Raw genomic sequence first — 20,828 nt, forward strand, 5'->3', positions numbered from 1 at the left:
AGATATCACCTCACACCAGTCTGAATGGCTAAAATTAACACGTCAGGAAATGACATATTGGCAAGGATGCAGAGAAAGGGGAACCCTCCTATACTGTTGGTAGGGAATGCAAACTGGTGTAGCCACTCTGGAAAACAGCGTGGAGGTTCCTCAAGAGGTTAAAAATAGAACTACCCTATGACCCAGCAATTATACTCTTACATATTTATCCAAAGGATACAAAAATAGTGATTCCAAGGGGCACATGCACCCCAATATTTACAGCAGCAATGTCCACAATAGCAAACTATGGAAAGAGCCCAGATGCCCACTGACAGATGAATGGATAAACAAGATGTGGTATATACATACACACACATACACACAGGAATATTATTCAATCATAAAAAAGAATGAAATCTTGCCATTTGCAATGACATGGATGGAACTAGAGGGTATTATGCTGAGTGAAGTAAGTCAGTCAGAGAAAGAAAAATACCATACGACTTCACTCGTGTGTGGAATTTAAGAAACAAAACAGATAACCATAGGGGAAGGGAAAGAAAAATAAGATAAGATTAAAAACGGGGGTAAAACCATAAGAGACTCTTAATTGTAATAAACAAACTGAGGGGTGTCTGGGTGGCTCAGTCAGTTAAGTGTCTGCCTTTGGCTCAAGTCATGATCCCAGTGTCCTGGGATCAAGTACCAAATCGAGTTCCCTGCTCAACAGGGAGTCTGCTTCTCCCTCTGCCTCTGTCCCCCTCTCTCTGTCAAATAAATAAATAAATAAGTGAATAAATCTTTAAAAAAAAAAAACAACAAAAACTGAGGTTTGCCAGAAGGGAGGTGGGTGGGGGCATGGGTTAACTGGGTGATGGGCATTAAGGAGGGAACTTGATGTAACAAGTACTTGGTGTTATTTGCGACTGACGAATCACTGAACTCTACCACTTAAACTAATAATATATGATATGTAACTAAATTTAAATAAAGAATTTTTTTAAAAAGTTTAGAGAAATCAAACACTCATGGAAGCAATAGGTGTGTTTACTTTTTAGGATGACACAGAACAATCAGGTGCAAAAGAGAAGAGTGAGTAAGATACCATTGTATGTGTGCAACTGACCTGCGTAACATAGAACTGGTAGAGAGACTGGAGTCAAATGGCAAGGGACAGGGTGGGGCGGGGGGTGTCTATAGCTCCTCCTACTCTCTGTACCTGTCTTCCCAGGAGCATGTAGAAAATGCAAGATCAATCCTCATTTCCAATCTCATGCACTCTCTTACAACCTCTCATGTAATTATGAGGATGTAGGAAATGGGTTCCTGGCAATAGTAATAAATGTTTCTACTTTAATATTGGTTAGGAATTTCAATTATAATCAAGTAAATGAACTTACTTCGAGAGAGATTCTCAAGGGCTTTTCCCAGCTTCTTGCTCTCTTGAAGGATGTGGTTCAATTCATCAAAATCACGGCTTTGTGGTTTAATTCGCCAGTTCCACTTAGGATGATCTACTGACCTTGGCACTATGTTTTAAAAAAAATGATTACTTCATAAGCATGCTACATAATGATAAAAATTTACTTATTCATCATTATGTGAAAGACTGTATCAAGATCAATGTACAGAATAAAAATGTTTGTTTTGGAAATAGTTTCCTTGTGAGCAAACAGAGGGAAGTTATGAAGCTGGATTTTAAGAAATGTTTTAATTGAACTCGTAAAAGGGAAGTGTGACTATTTACAGAAAAAAGAAAATTCAGGCACTGTTAACAGTTAGTGACTTCTGTAACTTAGGGAAAACATACAAGCAAGAAATATTTTATATCATCTTCTAGTAGCTTAAAAATTTCTAATTTCTTCATCAGCAATTAGTATATATTTTTAAGACATTTTGCTATCTTCTGATAAAAGAGAAGACAGAACACATCTCCCTTCACCTCCCTCACATTCCTAATAAAAGTATATTAAATTTTGTTTGGGTCAAATTATTAGTCAAACAAGAAGAGAAGACATTATTAGGCAAGAAATAGCAATTTTTTTTTTTTTTGGAAGAAGCAGTATAAATTGAGGAGTGGTAACTGTATCTAGCAAAGTAGAGAATACCGAAATCTAGTCCCTGAGGAGAGAGATGCCCAAAAAGGTGGATATTTCATAACATTTCAACACTCAAGCACCAATCAAGGAGGACAAATGCCAAAGCAATAAGGACATAAAACTCCATTTCTCAGATTGGAAGGATCCATTAAATGTCCTAAACAATGTAAACCATATTATCCCCAAATTTTACAACAGTGGCAAAAAAGAAAAAGATCCTAAAAGCTTTCAGGGACAGAAACAGCAATCAAGTTCTTCTCAGACTTCTTAATAGCCATACTTGCCCCAGAAGACACAGACGAAATTCCTTCAAAATTCCAACTGAAAATCAGTTCTAACTTAGAATTTTATACCCAACTGAGGAACTAATCAAGTTATTTATAAGGATTCAAATATTTATCTTGCAATCATTCTTGTTCAGAAAACCTGTAGTGAAGGTGAGCCATCAAAATGAATAAATAAACCTAAAAGTGGAAAAAAGATGTGGAGACAGGAGACAGACGGTCCTCCACAAGAAGGAGGAAAAGAGAATCCTCAGGATGGCAGTGAGGGATAGTCTCAGAACACAGCTGAGAAAAATGCTAAAAACCAAGAAGCCATGATGGAGCAAGAAGGCAAAGGGCTGCAGAAGAGAGGTCTCCAATTTTTTTTAATGAAATAAAATATAAAATAAAGTAAGATCAAAGTTAGAATTACTTGATGTATTTGATCATATTGAGCTGAATATGATAAGGCAAGGTTTGGTGAAACATTAGTGAGGGGTACACAGAAAACAAAGCAAATAGAAAAACAAGACAATTATAAGTTCTAGAAACAAATTAATAGTTGGACATCTATGGCCCTACTGTGAAATTATGGCTAATTAATACAAAATTGTTGTGTAGTATATATTCAATATTTGAAATACTTGCATGATTGTATTGTGAGGACAAAATGGGCCTGAGGTATGAAACCACAATGTCTTAGAAGGAGGTCAAGAGATGATGCCTCAAATTTAAAAAGTAAAAAAGGGAACTATGTAAGCAACTTGTATGTTTGGATATGTACATTTGTGTACCAAAAGGAACATCTAAAAGAGTTAAAAGTGGCTCTATATTAGAAGCCTATAATACTACTTTACTTTTCAAACCGTATTTTTTTGTTTTGATTAAAATAAAATAATTAAATATATATATGGTAATGCTTTGTCAAAGGCAATCTCAGACACCGAAATATTTTTTCTGTTCCCTTTTAAAAAAGTAATTGGAAATATTTACTTATAAAAAAGAAATTGGAAATAATAAAAATACACGGATCCTCTGACTCAGTAATCTTATATCTGGTGAATTATCATAAAGAAATGAGAACACCTATATTTATGTAGGTATGTTGTTTATTTTATCAGAAATTGCAAGATATTCATTTATTTCAGGTAGTAGTTTGTGGAGGCAAAACTCTATAATCAATCTAACCATTCTCCCACAGGGGAATAAATAGATTATGGCACATTCACAGCATACTACAGTATACACTTCTTAAAAAGTATAATTTATATCTAAGTTTAGCATGAAGATATATCCACAACACATTCTAAAATAATAAAAACAAATTGCTGAAGAATGTGTACAGTCTAAAGCCAGTTTTATAAGGCAAATCAACTCACACATACTTTATATGCTAGTTGTACAAAGAAAAGGATGTGAAAAGATGCAAACTATTTCAAAGGATGTGAAAATATACAAAATATTTCTGAGGAAGTAGAATTTGAGGGGGCTAAAAGAAAAGGATTAAGAATTTAAATTTTGTTAATTTTTTAATATAAATATCCTTTCCTTCCCCTCTAAAAGATTTAATTTGCTTTATTAAATGTCCTTTATTAAATGTAGGTCTAGAATTGCCTTGAATGTGATACAACACTGCAACTGAACATGACAGGCAAGGAACCTGCTCCAGGTAGCTTATATTCTTAAAAGACTATTATACTCAAGAAGGTCTAAATCAATTAAACATGCTTGAGCATATGAGTGCGTGTATAATGCTGAAATGAACATGACATTCATTAGGATTAACAGCCAGAAATATCACATAAAAAATTTGACTTCAATTCTTACCTTTTCTTCATTTCGTTAGTAATACATACTTACATACATTAAGTAACATTTGAATGACAAAATTCCTTACATGATTTGGATTCTGGTGATGGTGGAGAAATGTTAGACACAGCAAGGTCACTTTTTGACTTTTTAGGCTTCTTTGCACTTAATTGCCAAGGCTTATCATAACTTCTGAAATCCCTTCTTGTTCCTTTATGTTCTGTTAAAACAAACAAACAAACAATATATATATAAACCATCGATAAATGATTTCAAGATTGATCAAAAACTAAACCTGTGAAGTCATTAGACATGCCTGGCAAAAGCTATAGTTCACCTCACATCAAAAAAAATGCAAGTATTCAAAAGCATTTCTTGCTTAATTTCTCCTGTAGATTTTAGTTTTGAATTTGATGTGATTCAATTTGTATATTAATATGATTAAGATCATGTTAAACTGTGAAAGGCTTTTAGAATGACTCTTTAAGGCATGGATTACCATTACTTAAAATAACGTTCTTTAAATGGGTATTAGGGAATAAAGCACTGTATTCTAATGTAAATTAAAACAACTGAGGCTCCTGGGTGGCTCGGTCCCTCAGGGAACCCGCCCTATGTTTCAGCTCAGGTTATGATCTCATGGGTGGTGAGATGGGGCAAGTGCAGGGCTCTGCGCTTAGTGGGAAGCCTGCTTGAAGATTCTCTTCCTCTGTCCCTCCCCTGACACACACACACTCTCTCTCTCTCTCTCAAAGGTAAATAGAGAAATCTTTAGAATATATATATATATATATATATATATATATATAAATAAAAAAACAACTAAACATTTATGTAAATTTTACTCATCTGATTTTACCTTATCTATTTTTCACTAAGACACATTAAACCACTGATTGTCACCTACATTCCTTCCCTAGAATCACTCATTTTTTCCCACTTCTCTATTAAAGAAAGGGTAATTCAACCAACTTTGTTCAATTATAGCTCCCTTTCAAAGGTGGTCAAAGTTATATCAATTCCCAAATTAAATGATCTTTCCAAGAATTCATCCTTCTCAACAACTTTGCCAAGCATTTCATATTTTTAGACAGGCCTATCTTTGTGGAATATTTTCTTCGCTTATACTCAGGGCCCTACATCCTCCTCATCTCTATATCAACCATTTGACTCTTCCTTCTCTGTCTCATTCATTGCTTCCTCATCTTCCTCTTTCATCTATGTGACATTCCTTAAACTTTAGAGTTTCCTTCTGCCTTCTTGTATAAATTTATAAGTTGTCAAATCATCCTAGCTTTATGAATGACTCCCCAATCTTTCTCTAGCCACCCACTTGTAAATACCAAATAGAAATCATGAAACATTATATGGATTCCTCAAATTTATATTTGAAGATTGTACTAAACTAGCTGTTCCTAATTTTATGAACTTCCAACATGGCATTCAATACCAAAAGAGGTACAAATATTCTAAAACTCTAGGAACAGAAATATCGGTCTGTGGTCTGCCAAAATGCGGGACATATTTCCACAGATAGAAATAAGACAAAAGACAGGCAAATAAGAAAAGGACTGGAAGAATTCTAGGCATCCCTGACACTTGCCCCTGTATCAAAGTCATCTGTTTCTGTTGTTCTATGGGAATCCATCCTAGGACTATAATATCTTCTAATGCAACACGGCTAAAGGAACAAGGAATCCTGATCATAAAACAAAGGATTTCATGATACAAACAAAATGGCTAAAAAGAACAAGGGGGGAATAGCATACTGGATTTTGTGGCTTTTTAATTTTTCCACTATAGGCTAGGAGAAAAATCCACATTAACTTAAATAATCTAGCAATAATACTGTTCGTATTTAGTTGGTAGAAAACAAGATGAGACAAAGTTACTCATGATTATTGGAGAGACCCATAGGATTCAACTGATAATGGAATTTTAGGAGCAGTCATGATTTTTTCTCTGTAAAATGTATGGAAGGGATCCAAATTGTCCTTGAGGGGACAAAGAAGAGTCCAACTATATTATTAATTGATAAACCTAAAACTAGATAGAATACTCCTCATTTAAATTTGAATAAATGGAAAAAATAATTCTAAAAAATTTTCAATATGAAAAGCAAGAACACAGCACTCAAGATACAAAGAAAATTCATAGTTTTAGAAAATTTTACCCTGAAAAACCTTTATATTTTAGAACATGGCTAATTGCCTTCTTAATAAAAATAAAGAAAATGGATTCTATGGAACAAAAAAAAAATGTGAGAGGAGACAGGTTAATCAACTAGCCTACAATAAAATATAACTGCAAACAGAAATGAATAAAGAAGATAAGGAAATGCTGACAGTAAACCAAAATGCAATACCGACATTTAAATTTGTTTTCAAAGCCAAAGAGAGAAAACTGATACTGCAGAAAATCGAATCAGTAACACAGAGAGCACACTTGACAAATCTCCCCAGAAGTTAGTCAACAAAGAAAGGCAAATATAATGTGAAATGAAATGGGAGGAATGAAGAACAGCAAAGCAAACTCAATTTACACATAGCTGATCTTCTGAAGAAGAAATAGAAAGCAAATATAATGAAAACAATAACTAAGTACACAAGAGGAAAACAGTTTTAGGCTGAAGACCTGGATTTGCTAATTGAAAAGATTCACTGAATGTAAGAAAAAAATCTAAAGAAAAAAGATAATTGTCGAGATATATTCCCAGTAAAACTTGTCAATATCAGAAAGAGAAAACAAATTCCATAAGTACTTAAGAAAAATAACTAGATATCTAAAAAATAAAAATAAGGAAGACTTCATGTTTCTGCACAGTAATATTAAATGGCAGACTTTTAGATGACGATGTGTCCTGATTTGCTAGTACATTTGATGACAATAAGAGGACAACTTTAGATATTTTCAAGAGATATTATACCAAAATACTTTGACTATTGAGATAATTTCTAGCTAATCAGAACATGCACCAGAGGAAACAATTCGAAACTGCAGCCAAGCTGTAAACTGGCATTAATACTGTCACCCAAATTATAACTTCATCACTTATATTCATATCCAAGAATTACCCTGTGCTTTCCTTCTCTCTCCTGTCATACTCTTTCTTTCTAAAATTTTGCCCCTTCTCCTCCTGGGACATACATTCCATGGCAAGCAAACACTCTTCTATTCTCAAGACCCCCCTCCTTTCATGTTTTAAGAGACTTCACTCTTTCCACAAGAGCATTCCTTCCTCTGCAGCTTCCTGGAATGGAGGGTTCATTCCCCCATGTGGTCCCAGCCACAGGCTGGGTTTTCCTGGCCCAGCAGGGTTAAGCTGGAAGTCCCTCCTCTCTGGTGGTAACTGCTGCCTGTCTACACTACTCACTGCTCCTCAGTGTGGCCACTGCTCTACTCCTGATTACTCCACAGCTGAACTCAAAACATTGGCACAGTCTCCCTTGACTTTTCAACAACTTGAATGCAACCCTGGTTTCATCTTTTTTTTTTTTTTTAAGATTTTATTTATTTACTTGACAGAGACACAGCGAGAGAGGGAAAACAAGCAGGGGGAGTGGGAGAGGGAGAAGCAGGCTTCCTGCTGAGCAGGGAGCTCCAGGAGGGCCTGGATCCTAGGATACTGGGACCATGAACTGAGCTGAAAGCAGCCACCCAAGCGTCCCTGGTTTCATCTTCTTAATCCTCAGACTAATCATGCATTAAGTTTCATATTTCGTTGTCCTCCCTAACTCTGAAAGTCTTCACTTCCCTGATTATTAAGATACCCCACAACTAAGGCTACCAACAGGACCATCTCATCACCTGGACTCACCCCACCTCAGAAATCTTTATCTCAAATATCACGATCTCCTGTCCTTCTAATCACTCTCAGATTTTCACTGCACCTATTCCTGCACCACCAGCCTTCTATAGGTCTTTATCTTCAGCTCTCTGATTTGCTTTTTTGTCTAATTCTTTTCCTATCCTTGCTCACTACCCTCTCATGCCAGACCATGCGCTTTGATCACTTGAATAAACGGCTCACAAATGTCCTCACTGCTCTGCAAAACTGTTCTTCCAACCTCCACCCTAGCCATGCCACAACCACAATTCTCAGTCCCTCAAACTGTTGGCTCTGCTCCCTTCCCACTGCTTCTGGGCACTGCTGGAGAAAATCACAACTGTGCTGATGGTTGCTAAGAGTCATTCGTGTCTTTGACTTCCGAGAGGTTCCAGAACTGCCTCCGTCATTTTTTTTTCCTTTGCCAGCTATTTTTTCCTTTTCCTTGGTGACTTTTCACAATTTAAATCCCAACCCTCTTGTCCTCAGCAAACAACCTCACTTCTTGATAAAAAAGACAAAATTTCAGGCATCAGATAAAATTTCACCCTTGCCTTCCCCTAGTTCATCTCCCACTCTCCTGGCAAATTTGACCACAACTTCTTCCATTCTCTCACTCTTGTAACTTTAATGATTATGAGGTATGATACTGAATGCCACACTGTGACTCCTGCCTTGACCCATCCCAGAGTTTTAGACTCATATCTAACTTCCTGCTGGAATTATCTACTATGATGCCTCACAAAAACTCAAAGTCATCAATAGGAAGTGGACTTGTTATTGTTCTTCACAAATTTACTCCTCTGTTCCCACCTGTCTTTGTTAAATAAGCATTTATGCCATTAACCAAGTCAGTGAATTGGGAGTCATAATAATCTCCTCCCCTCCTTCTCCCTCTCCAAGTAGTAAGTCATCAGTACTTGTACTACTCAGAATTCGAAGATGATCCCCATGATCTCTGCCCCTGACATTATGTCTTATATAATTCCCTCGCCTTAAGTGTAGTAGATTGGACCTTGACTTGCTTCAAACCAACAGTATATAGTAAAAATGATGGGATGTCAATGCTATGATTATGTTATGTTATATATATTAAGTAGACTGAATGACAGCAATTCCCTTGCTGATTTTAAAGAAGCAAGCTGCCATGATGTGAAAGAGTCATGTGGCAAGAACTGCAGATTGCTTCTTGGAGTTGACAGCAACCCCAGCCTAAAATTCAGCACAAAAACAGGAACCTTAGTCATACCACTGCAAGAAAATCAATGTTGCCAACCACCTGAATGAGTTTGGAAGCAGGTTCTTTCTTATTTCAGCCTCCAAATGAAAATGCAACCCAGCCAATACCTTGATTTTCACCCTTGTGAGATCTGACAGAGGATCTTTTGTGTTAGTTACAGACTTCTGACCCATGGAAAGTATGAGATATTAAACATGGGAACTGCAGAGTCGAACATACTACTATCTCTCCAGATACTATAGTTTATAAATATGGGCTCATATGAGCTTCACTGGGCTCACAGACTCCATATGGTCTGCCTTTACATGATGGGTGCCATCTTTGCACCTACAAACCAGAGTTCATGCCTATATAACCATGCTACTTAGAATCTAAACCCAAGAAAGTGAAGCCAGGAAACTGTAAGCGTTCTCTCTTTTCTATGCCAAAAGTTTGTATCCTAGCTTCCTGTATAATGCAGGTATCTTCTGTATGGATAACTGCCAGCAGAGAGCTCTACATTCTTTCAGAGGATACCCTATTCCCTACCCACTTTACTGTGGCTTTAAGACATGGTCTCAAGAAGGTACTAATATGAGAATATAGCCAAAGAAGACCAAAATCCTTTCAGGGGATCTCATAAAGCATGAGGAGGATAAGAAAAGTACAGATGTTGGGAACACATCTGGAGTCCTGTCAGTCAGATTCCCAGGGGAATTAGGCAAGGAGATGGCTATTGACATAACAGGCACAGGAAATCAGTTTTAGAAGTAAGTGCCAAACCAACAAATCCGTATATAGAATAAAAAAGCTGTCAGACACACAATTCATGAGTAAAGACTGATGTCGGGTCTACCCAATTATCTTAACCGGTGCTTACTGGGGAGACGAGGCTATTGCAGACTTAGTAAGGTTGGTTCCCCAATGCCCGGAGTAAACGCATCTTCCTAAAGTTAAACTTATTACATAAGATAAAAATAGGCACCACAGGAAATAGAGAATCATCATCAGTTTGGGAAAAGTGAAAGGTAACTTTTTAAAAATTTTTGTTTACCTTTCTTTCTATAGATAAGCTATGAGCATTTAATTCAAATTCTTCATGAAAAGAAAAGAAATAACCTTAGAATAATTAATTAGAATTCACACCAAATGAAATCTTTTCATGTAAATCTCAATCTTAAAATTGAACACACACAGATTCCCATATTTTAAAGCATAAAACATAGCATATTATATAACAATATATTCATAATCAAGAGTATTTTATGACAAATTGGAATTTTTTCTTTTTTGAAGTGTAATTCACATACAGTGTTGTTATTAATTTCAGGTGTACAATATAATGATTCAACAATTCTATATATTACTCAGTGCTCACCAAACTAAGTATGCTTTTGATCTCTTTTGTCTATTTTACCCCAATTCCCCCACCCTTTACCCTCCCTTCTGGTAACCATCAGTGTGTTCTCTGTATTTAAGTCTTCTTTGTCATTTTTTCTTTATTTATTTGTTCATTAGCTTTTTCTCTTAAATTTCACACATGAATGAAACCTTAGCATATGAGTGAAGCTGCAAATGAATACATGAAACCCTTGATAACCATCCACATTTATTTTATTATAATCAGAAAGACTTTTGTACATTTTTACATTAAATATATAAAAATCAACTATAAAATATTTTTCACTTACCTGATGTTTCACTTTCTGCCCAGAGAGCTGCAGATCCAGATAAAGTTCTTTGAAGTTGTCCATGGTTTCCTTGTTTAGACTGAAGATGGTCAATGAGAAATGGGATTGGCTGGTCAGGCGTTTCAGTTATTAATTTGGTCATTAATTCCTGAAGGCAGAATAGAGCATACATTTACTTTTAATAATAATGATAGTGAACAATTCCATAGCATTTACTAATGCGAGGCACTGCTCTAATTGCTTGATATACAGCAAATAATTAAATCTTAGTAACAATCTTTTAAGGCAGGTACAAGTTACTGTCCTCCTTGTGAGGAAAGTGAAGTGCAGAAACATAAACTATGTTATACAGCTAACACAGGCAAACCAAGCTATATTTATTTATATCTATTTTTATTATTCTACTTGGCCAAAGAAATACTAGAACTAATTCTAAATTCTTTTAAAACTATAGTCCAAGAATTTTAAACTCCAGATTACTATTTTTGAGAAATGCCATTACAAACTAAACTTTTGGTAAACTTCACCATATACCTTACATATCAATGTCATTTTTTTCTTCTTAACCATATAAACCTATCCCAAAATGAAGAAAAGTTTATTGTCATAAAAGAAACAACTAACAAGCCACAGACTCACAGAAACCAAAAAATTAAACTAAACTTAAACTAGTCTCCAAACAATACAGAATTTACTTTTTCCAAAAGCCCTGATGGGTATTCATTCTTCTTCTTCTTCTTCTTTTTTTTTTTTAATGAGTTAAACAATGAAGATTTCCCAACCTACTGTAGCAGCCTGTTCCATTTTTGGACAGCTATAATGATACCTTAAATTGGGCGGAAAGCTGCCTGAGGGTAATATCTAAATGTTGTTTTTTTCCAGGCAGGAACAGCAAAGAGCAAGCTCCAATTTGTGCTCAGTTAGAATCCCCAGATTGTTCTCATATGAACAGCTGCCAAGACACGTGGTTATCACTCTGTGCTGTGTAACTAAGTTTGTGAAATTTTATGTACCATTGTACATTCATATCAATCACATTTCACCTTGCTAGCTTTAGCCCAGAAATTTAGTCTGTCAATTATCATTTTAAGTTTAGATTCTGTGAGAGGCAATGGTCTTGAGAGGGCCAGAAAAATCAGATTATTAGGAGTGCTAACAGAAGGAATATAGGAAATACCCCCATCCCATTGTCTTTTTTCGTTGGTGGCGTATTTCTTCTGCCTTGAATTCTCCTCTCTCAGATGTTCAGATTGCTGGCTTGTCATCATTTGTCTCTAATGATACCTTCTTAAGAGAGGTTTACCCTAACGAATCTTTGTCTTTAACACTTCATTTTCTTATTTTCTTCATAACATCATAACATTTCTTCAGAGTACCATACTCTTAGAATCATCTCATTAAATATCTGCTCATCTTTTTGTATGTGCCTCTGCTCGTCCTCTACCAGAGCACTAAGAACATAGGCTGACCTGGTTTGATCTCAACTTTCACCCAAGGGCCTGGAAATCTTTATAGCTCATAGATAGTAATGAAATTCATTTATTCATTCTTGGTTTACAGATCCCAGGTAAATATTAGTAATTAAAATCCCTTAATCTCCTAATAAACAATCAAAGCATTCATAGATTTCTTAGCCCAGCAAAAAGCACTCTTCAAAATTCCTATATAAGAAACACTGTCAGGGTGCCTGGGTGGCTCAGTAGGTTAAAGCCTCCGCCTTCGGCTCAGGTCACAATCCCAGGGTTCTGGGATTAAGCCCCACATCGGGCTCCCTGCTCAACGGGGAGCCTGCTTCCTCCTCTCTCTCTGCCTGTCTCTCTGCCTACTTGTGATCTCTGTCTGTCAAATAAATAAATAAAATCTTAAAAAAAAAATGCTGTCGTACCTCAGATATATTTGCTGACATTTCTAACAGTCTAGAAACACATGGATTTATCTGAGTAGAGGCTAAATGGACTTTATAAATGACAAGATTCCAAGGTGATCTTAGAGACATGGATAAAATAATTCAAGGTATCTCAAATGTGCAGACTGAACACCGAGTTGGGAATGAAAAGAGCAAAGGATTTCTACCCCAAAAACACTGTGTGGCAAAGTATTTATTGGACGAATGTGCTTGTTTTTAATATTCTGAAAAAGAGGTAAGCAAACAACCAGTTAGCACAGGTCTTTTTGATTCCTGTTTTTTAAGATTTCAACTATTAGTTATAACTAAAAAATGTCATTCCTCTGCTATGGTTAAAGCAATGAAGGGTTTAATTAAACCCCAATTATACATCAGTGGAATGCAATTTAAACATTTTGGATTTGCTTCTGTAGAAAAGATGTATTATATTCTATTTAAATTCATTGTACACTATCGAAAAGAAAAGAAGAAAAGAAAAAGAAATAGAAGAACCAACTAGATTACTCTTGTCACAAAAGGCCTGGGCACTCAGATAAAGCAAAATCAGTTCAGATAACAAGGGCTTAAAGCCATAGCAATTTCTATTCTGAAACCTCCAAAGATCTCGTGCACTTCTTTTTACCTGTCAAATTAAATGGAAAGCTTCTGTGGGTATTTTCTTTCTTTTAAAATAAACTGAAGTGTCCCTATATTGTCTTTAGGTGATGGGTCATACAGTCATAATAAACCAAGTAATCACTGGTAAATTTTAAAAATATCGTTAGTCTAGTTACTAATTTTGGATATCCTTACATTCCATTAATGAATATATATTCACGACAAAGGACAAATTCAATCATAAATAAAATGAAAATAGTTAACATTTGCTATAGGGTATGTTGGGTACCTTGACTGGACAATAATCTAGCTTCAGATTATTGTCTTTATAAGAGGAATTACCCTGACTCCCAATCCGTATATCCACTAGCATTAGAAAGTGAATAATTTTGAGGACTTGAACTGAACAGAAACCTCTTTCTCAGACGGGAAAATTTAAATCCTAGACTTGCAAAGATGCTCCTGGCAATAAAAAGGATGATTTCCACCACCATGATCCCGCCCCACAGATTTATATACACAGAGACACACTGAAGGACAGATAGATTGGGGAAATGAGAAGAATCGTGTTGCTAGAATGTCAGTTGGCGACAGAAATCCCATGCAGAAAAGTTTCACAGGCATCCTTCACATAAGGCGAAAAGTACTCCAGAAAGGAAACCGGGGTTAGGTAAGGGGGCTGAACTTCCGGGGAGCGAGGAGGCTTATCTACAGTCCTTGCCATCAGAGCAAGAGCTGTGAGTGAAATTCCCTGGGTGCTTGAACTTGACCAAGATGGACACAGTACGCTTGGCCGTCCACACTACACCGGCCACCTGTGGGCTGTGCTGGGCGTCCGCTGGGGGAGACCGCGGCGACAGCCGACCGCGGTGGGATTCATTGCACGCTCGCGCCTTCCCGCTGTGCCGCGACGGCGGCCCCGCGCAGGCGCAAATCGAGGCGCACGCGCTAGCGTGAGATCCCAGACCGACTGGCGTCTGGGGGTACCCACCCGCCTGCCTGGGAGCCCTAACAGCGTCCAGGCGCCTAGAGAGTAGAGTCCTTGGGCAACGACGCCTTTACTGACCCGGGTTGCAGTAACCTCCGCAATTGTCCTGAAGGAGAGCCGCCAATGCTGCTCGTTGGACTCCGCGGAAATCTGTCCCTGGATGTAGACATCCCCTGAGTCCCGGAGCCAGCACACACCCTGAAGACACCCCCTAATCCTGTGGCCCCGGAGCTAGATGAAGTGTATCAGGGTTTCCCTGTGCCTCTGGAGTCCTGCGCTTTGCCATACACCCACTCCTGCTCCTCCCGACTTACCACGCAAGACTCCAGCCTCAGACCCAAAGGGGATGCTGGAACCACCGTGTGGAGTTGTTCCCCAGCTCTGAGGACCAGGCACGGGACCCCGCCTTCCAGCTCAATGACAAAAGCCCTCCCCAAAACTCAGGCCAGCAGCTCAGTGGCTGCCCTGTGCTAGGGCAAGATTTGGAGAGGACGCACCTGGGCCTCTTCTACTAATGGCCTTAACTGCCCCCCTTCTCAGCCAGGAATCAGGCCCATAGTGTGGGGGCGCCGTCCTCATCTGCTGCTTCAGTGACATTCAAGTCTTCCTTTAACCAAGGATCTCTGGGAGATGTTGGCTTGTGGGCACATAAAAACTGAAACGATGGGAGTGGTAATAGCACTCCTGCCCTGGAACAAAAAACATTGGTGGAAATTTTAGGCTAAGGACTTAGGGACTGATAAAATGCAGGTAGTACTGACAGAATGGGAGAAGATATTTGCAAACGACATATCAAAATCTATAAAGTATCCAAAATCTATAAAGAGCTTAGCAAACTCAACACCCAAAGAACAAATAATCCAATCAAGAAATGGGCAGAGGACATGAACAGACATTTCTGCAAAGAAGACATCCAGATGGCCAACAGACACATGAAAAAGTGCTCCACATCACTTGGCATCAGGGAAATACAAATCAAAACCACAATGAGATACCACCTCACACCAGTCAGAATGGCTAAAATTAAAAAGTCAGGAAATGACATGCTGGCGAGGATGCGGAGAAAGAGGAACCCTCCTACACTGTTGGTGGGAATGCAAGCTGGTGCAACCAGTCTGGAAAACAGCATGGAGGGTCCTAAAAAAGTTGAAAATAGAGCTACCCTATGACCCAGCAATTGCACTACTGGGTATTTACCCTAAAGATACAAACGTAGTGATCCGAAGGGGCACGTACACCCGAATGTTTATAACAGCAATGTCCACAATAGCCAAACTATGGAAAGAACCTAGACGTCCATCAACAGATGAATGGATAAAGAAGAGGTGGTATATATATACAATGGAATACCATGCAGCCATCAAAAGAAATCTTGCCATTTGCGATGATGTGCATGGAACTAGAGGATATTATGCCTTGCAAAATAAGTCAATCAGAGAAAGACAACTATCATAGGATCTCCCTGATATGAGGAAGTGGAGATGCAATGTGGGAAGTTTGGGGGGAGGAAAAGAATAAATGAAACAAGATGGGATCAGGAGGGAGACAGACCATAAGAGACTCTTAATCTCACAAAACAAACTGAGGGTTGCTGGGGGGAGAGGGGTCGGGAGAGGGAGGTGGGGTTATGGACATTGGGGAGGGTATGGGCTATGGTGAGTGCTGTGAAGTGTGTAAACCTGGTGATTCACAGATCTGTACCCCTGGGGATAAAAATACATTATATGTTTATAAAAAATTTTAAAAAAATTAAAATGCAGGTATTGATTTTAGTGTGATTGATTTACACTTACAAGCTTAGTTAGATTTGGGGCATTAAAGTTGCAAACAAATATATATATGTATACATATATATATACATATATATATTTGTTTGCAACTTAAATATATATATATATTTAAGATTTTATTTATTTATTTGACAGACAGAGATCACAAGCAGGCAGAGAGGCAGGCAGAGAGAGAGGAGAAAGCAGGCTCCCCTCCGAGCAGAGAGCCCGATGTGGGGCTCGATCCCAGGACCCTGGGATCATGATCCGAGCTGAAGGCAGAGGTTTTAACCCACTGAGCCACCCAGGCGCCCCACAAACAAAATATATTAACAACTGGCACCAATGGAGGATTTAATTCATACTTAACTAATAATAATAGTATTACTAATGTAAATGAAATGCAATAGAAGACACCAGGATAAGGTAGTGATTAGACACCAAAGCTTTAAAATCAGAGTGACACTTTCTAAAATCATCTTCCACTTACTAAGACTTTGGGCAAGACAATCACTTTAATATTCAATACCTCCATCTACTAAATGTGAATGATACTACCTATATCATAGAGTTACCAGGAGAATTAAATAAAATGATTGCAAAGCATTCATAAAGTCCTTGGGATATATGTGGCCTACTGTAATAAGTTGTCTACATTTCCTCCTAAGGCTGGGAAATGTTTCCCAAAACTTCCTTTGTGTGATCTGGGTTAGAGTTTCCTAGTGTGAGGAATTCAGAGAGACTTGGAAAGAGCAGAGAGAAGCAGAAGAAGCTCTCCACAGAGTTAACTGCAAGCAGATGTGAGGGACGATGAGAAATTCACTGCAATTTCCCAGCAGATCTGTGAAAAGCAGTGCTGACTGGCATAGCTGTGGGAAGAGCTCTACAAAGGTACTGGAGAAGGGCATCAGCTTCCAGACAAGCATCTGAAAGCCACTCATTCTGTGCTCCAGGCACAGACCTTAAGGGTCAGCTCCTCCTGCCTTTGGTGACAGCCCCACAACCTTCCGCAGCATTTCCCTGGCTTCTGTGCCCCACCTTCTAACTTACCATCATATAAACTGGTTTGTTTTAAATTCCATATGACCCAGATACATAGAGTAGTTTGTTTTCCTGACTGAATCCATAATGATCCACCTGAAAGAAGTTTTAGCTTATATTTTCACATTTACTAGTACTTTTACATATTTACATAATATTTTATATTTATAATGTGTATATATTTATTATTACTACTACTATCATTACCATTTTTATCACATTTTATAGCATGCATTTTTTGATGCTATCTATGCATACTGCATCTTTTTATTGGCTTTATTTTTCTGGTTATAAAACTATTAGATGTCCTCTTAATATAGCTTATTATCAACTACGGTCTTTATCTTCATGAACATACTATATATTGAAATAGTCCCCTGCATTAATATCTGTTTCCTTGTTAATTATAATTTTGTTACTGGTACCAATTCAAATATATTAATTTTAAAAATACACATATGAAAATAACATCCTTTTAAAAATTTTTGAAAAACAATTTAAAGGGCTATTAAGTAATTACTGAATCCAGATTTGTATTATACAACATGTAAAGACTAATGGAATTTGGGGCTATTATATCTAATAATAGACAGCCAAGTACTATATGTAACATTGCAACAATTAATGAGCTGGAGTGTCTCAAAATACAATTTAATGTCCACTACATAAAAGCAAAACCATGAGTGAGGACATAGCTCATCATAGAGTCATTATCAAAACTGGAATGAGTAATCAGTCAAGAGTAGAAATTATTTTAATAAACGGTCATTTCATTTAATGAAAGCTAAGGGACTCCTTAATTAAAAAAACAAACAGAAAAATCACAAGTATACACACAAACACCAAATTTTATATAACATTCCTGGTATTTACTCACCAATATGGTGACCCTGACTCTCCAACTTTCCAGGTTAAGGACCCTTGTTCTGGGTCCCACAGCATACAGACAGCATGGCATTCTGCCCCCAAATTAATTTCCTAATTACTTCATTGGGAGTAAGCTACTTTGTACTTCATTACCCTAAGAGGTAAGTAATAACTTTTGTTCCTTTTAACCTCAGGAGAAAGTTATCAAGAAACAAAATTAAAGCCAGTTCTAAAATCTCAGGACTTTGTAGTCTTTTTGTTAAATCAATAAACATGTAGGACAATTATATTCAATAATGCAGATGCTGTCAATCAGGTATTTTTTTTACTCGACACCTATAATTACTTTAAAAACTAATTGTATATGGCACATTATCATCTGTAGAATGTTATTTTAGTTCAAAACTGTATTAAAATTGAATCACTGAATTAATTCTAAATCTGCACGTTTCAATTTTCTGTTTTTAATTAGGTCTCTTAAAAATTTGCATTTGAAATCTCAACCTTCTGAATGCCTACCCTACCCTCACCACCCAACTATGTATCCTAAATAGGCAGGTAATGGACATTAGGTTATCAACAAATATATGAGAGAAATCTACTTAAAATTCAGTTGTCCCAGAAATACCTTTTTCTGAAACATTTTTTTAAAGATTTATTTATTTATTTATTTGAGAGAGAGAGCAGGAGAGGGGGAGGGAGAGGGAAAGAAAGAATCACAAGCCGACTCCATGCTCAGCAGAGAGTCCCACATGGTGCTCGATCTAAGGACCATGAGATCATGGCCTGAGCTAAAACTAGGAATCAGATGCTTAACCAACTGAGCCACCCAGGCACCCCTGAAAAAGCATTATTTTAAATTGATGTCACCATTCCCAGTTTATCGAATTCCACTTGGTTTCTACACACACCAGAACCCATGCTTTCTTTTCTCTCCAGGTTTCCATGCACATGTGAGAAGGGGACAGACATCTGTTTGGATGTTTCTCTGTCCTCTATTCAAAGAACTCAAATTATCTGCTGGTTGTTCAACCTTCCTCCACCTCAGAACCATGCCCACGTCTGCCCTAAACTCACTTCCCTCATTCCCCGTAAAAACTGAGGATTTCATTGGAACACTGATCTCAAAAGAAAACAGAGCAAAATGAATAGCAATAATTAAAATATGTTATTTATTGAACCCAATATGCACAAGTGTCAAGTATTTTATCTAGATTTAATCATTCACTGTAGGCTTGCATACAAGATGCACAACCCAACTAGTATGTGCTTGTCAAATCCGTGCTTACTTCTGATTACCTGCCCCTCACCAACAACCCATCAATGAAAACCATCACAGTCACACACCCACTCACAACAATACAGGCCTAAGGAAAAGAAAATTTGCACTCCTATTCTGAAAGGCTCTTGGCCCTTTTCAAATATAATCTAATATAAAATTAGGATTATAATCCTCATTTATAATGAGAAAAGGCATCTAATTAGCCCTGTTGCATATTATGGAATATAATCTAGACAATCTAGGGAAAGCAAAAACTAAGTTGTTTTATAATGAAAACTAGGAATAATGAAATTACCACAATTAAAATTAATGTTTCTAAATCTAAAGCTAAGTCTAAATCTAAAGCTTAGTCACAGTCACCCTGAATCCTCCCTGCTTTTAGTAATATAGGCAAATAATAGGTAAATCTAACCAGCAGAACTACTGAATGATGACAAGTGATATAATATTTATCTAATGCCTACTAATCTTTCCTCCAATACAGAAATGTCTTTTCAGATTAAATTATTGAATATTTAGTACCCACTTTGAGAAAATCTTCATATAAAAGTACAAGCTTATAATTACATTGTCAAGGTCCCCAGTGGAAAATATTAACATACCCTATGAAAGTACTTTCAGTTAGGGAATTATATTGTTCAACATAAAAGTCTATCAAAACAACTTATCTGGCATTAAGTAGGAATTTCCGGAGTCTTACTTGAAAATACCATTGTAGGAGTAAAATATAGGTGAAACTTAGAAGAAATAGTGAAGCACTTCAAAACTCAAAGAAATTAATTAAATCAACCCATGATGAAAGTAGAGGATGTATCTAGAAATCACCATAAGAAGAAGGATGTCTCTCATTTGATATGAATTAATTTTAGACTTTTATCATTTGTAGAGAATAAATAAAACACTAAATAAACACTAACTAAATACTAGTTAACTAAATACTAACTAAACACTAAATAACTAAAACACTAAAGGTGCCCAGCATGACAGAATAATGAGGAAATTTCACAGTGCATGCTCAGCACTTCTCTTAGAACTAATAATGATCTAAGGAAAGGATGTACACATTTCTGTCTCTATGGAAAGTATAGCTTCAAATTGGTGATGGATATATTGGACTATCATCGGTGAACACTGCTACATAGTAAGTATTTATTCTGATTGTATGCACCATGAAGTCATAAAATCAAGTGGCCATAGACACATGGGCCTATTTCTAGAATCTATGTTCTCTTTCATTAATCTATTTGCCAATCTTACACCATCGTTACAATATCTTAATGACTATAGCCATACAGTAAATTCTGATAGCTTGTGGAAAAATTCTTCCTATCTTGTATCAAAAACTTTTCTATTTATTTTGTCAAAACTGTTCATTTTCCTGCTTCTTTGCATTAACTGAAATTTATTCTACTTTTCCCTCTGTTAGTCTGGAAGTCATACACACTTCTAATATTCTTTTAGTGGTTATTCAGAGATTAAAAATTAATAC

The 20,828-nt window shown here is 36.9% G+C and overlaps 1 protein-coding gene across 1 annotated transcript in view; it reads right to left on the reverse strand.

The window, feature by feature from the left end:
* Positions 1–20,828, reverse strand: part of LOC111156823 (chromosome unknown C8orf34 homolog) — a 149,388-nt gene that overhangs the window by 58,958 nt on the left and 69,602 nt on the right. Inside the window, 3 exon segments of the mRNA XM_022517912.1 lie at positions 1,383–1,511; positions 4,242–4,373; positions 10,890–11,037. Of these exon segments, the coding sequence (XP_022373620.1) occupies positions 1,383–1,511; positions 4,242–4,373; positions 10,890–11,037 (409 nt within the window).

This window comes from Enhydra lutris, unplaced genomic scaffold (assembly GCF_002288905.1).
Source record: "Enhydra lutris kenyoni isolate GAN:26980312 unplaced genomic scaffold, ASM228890v2 scaffoldscaffold49, whole genome shotgun sequence".
NCBI classification, from domain to species: Eukaryota; Metazoa; Chordata; class Mammalia; order Carnivora; family Mustelidae; genus Enhydra; species Enhydra lutris.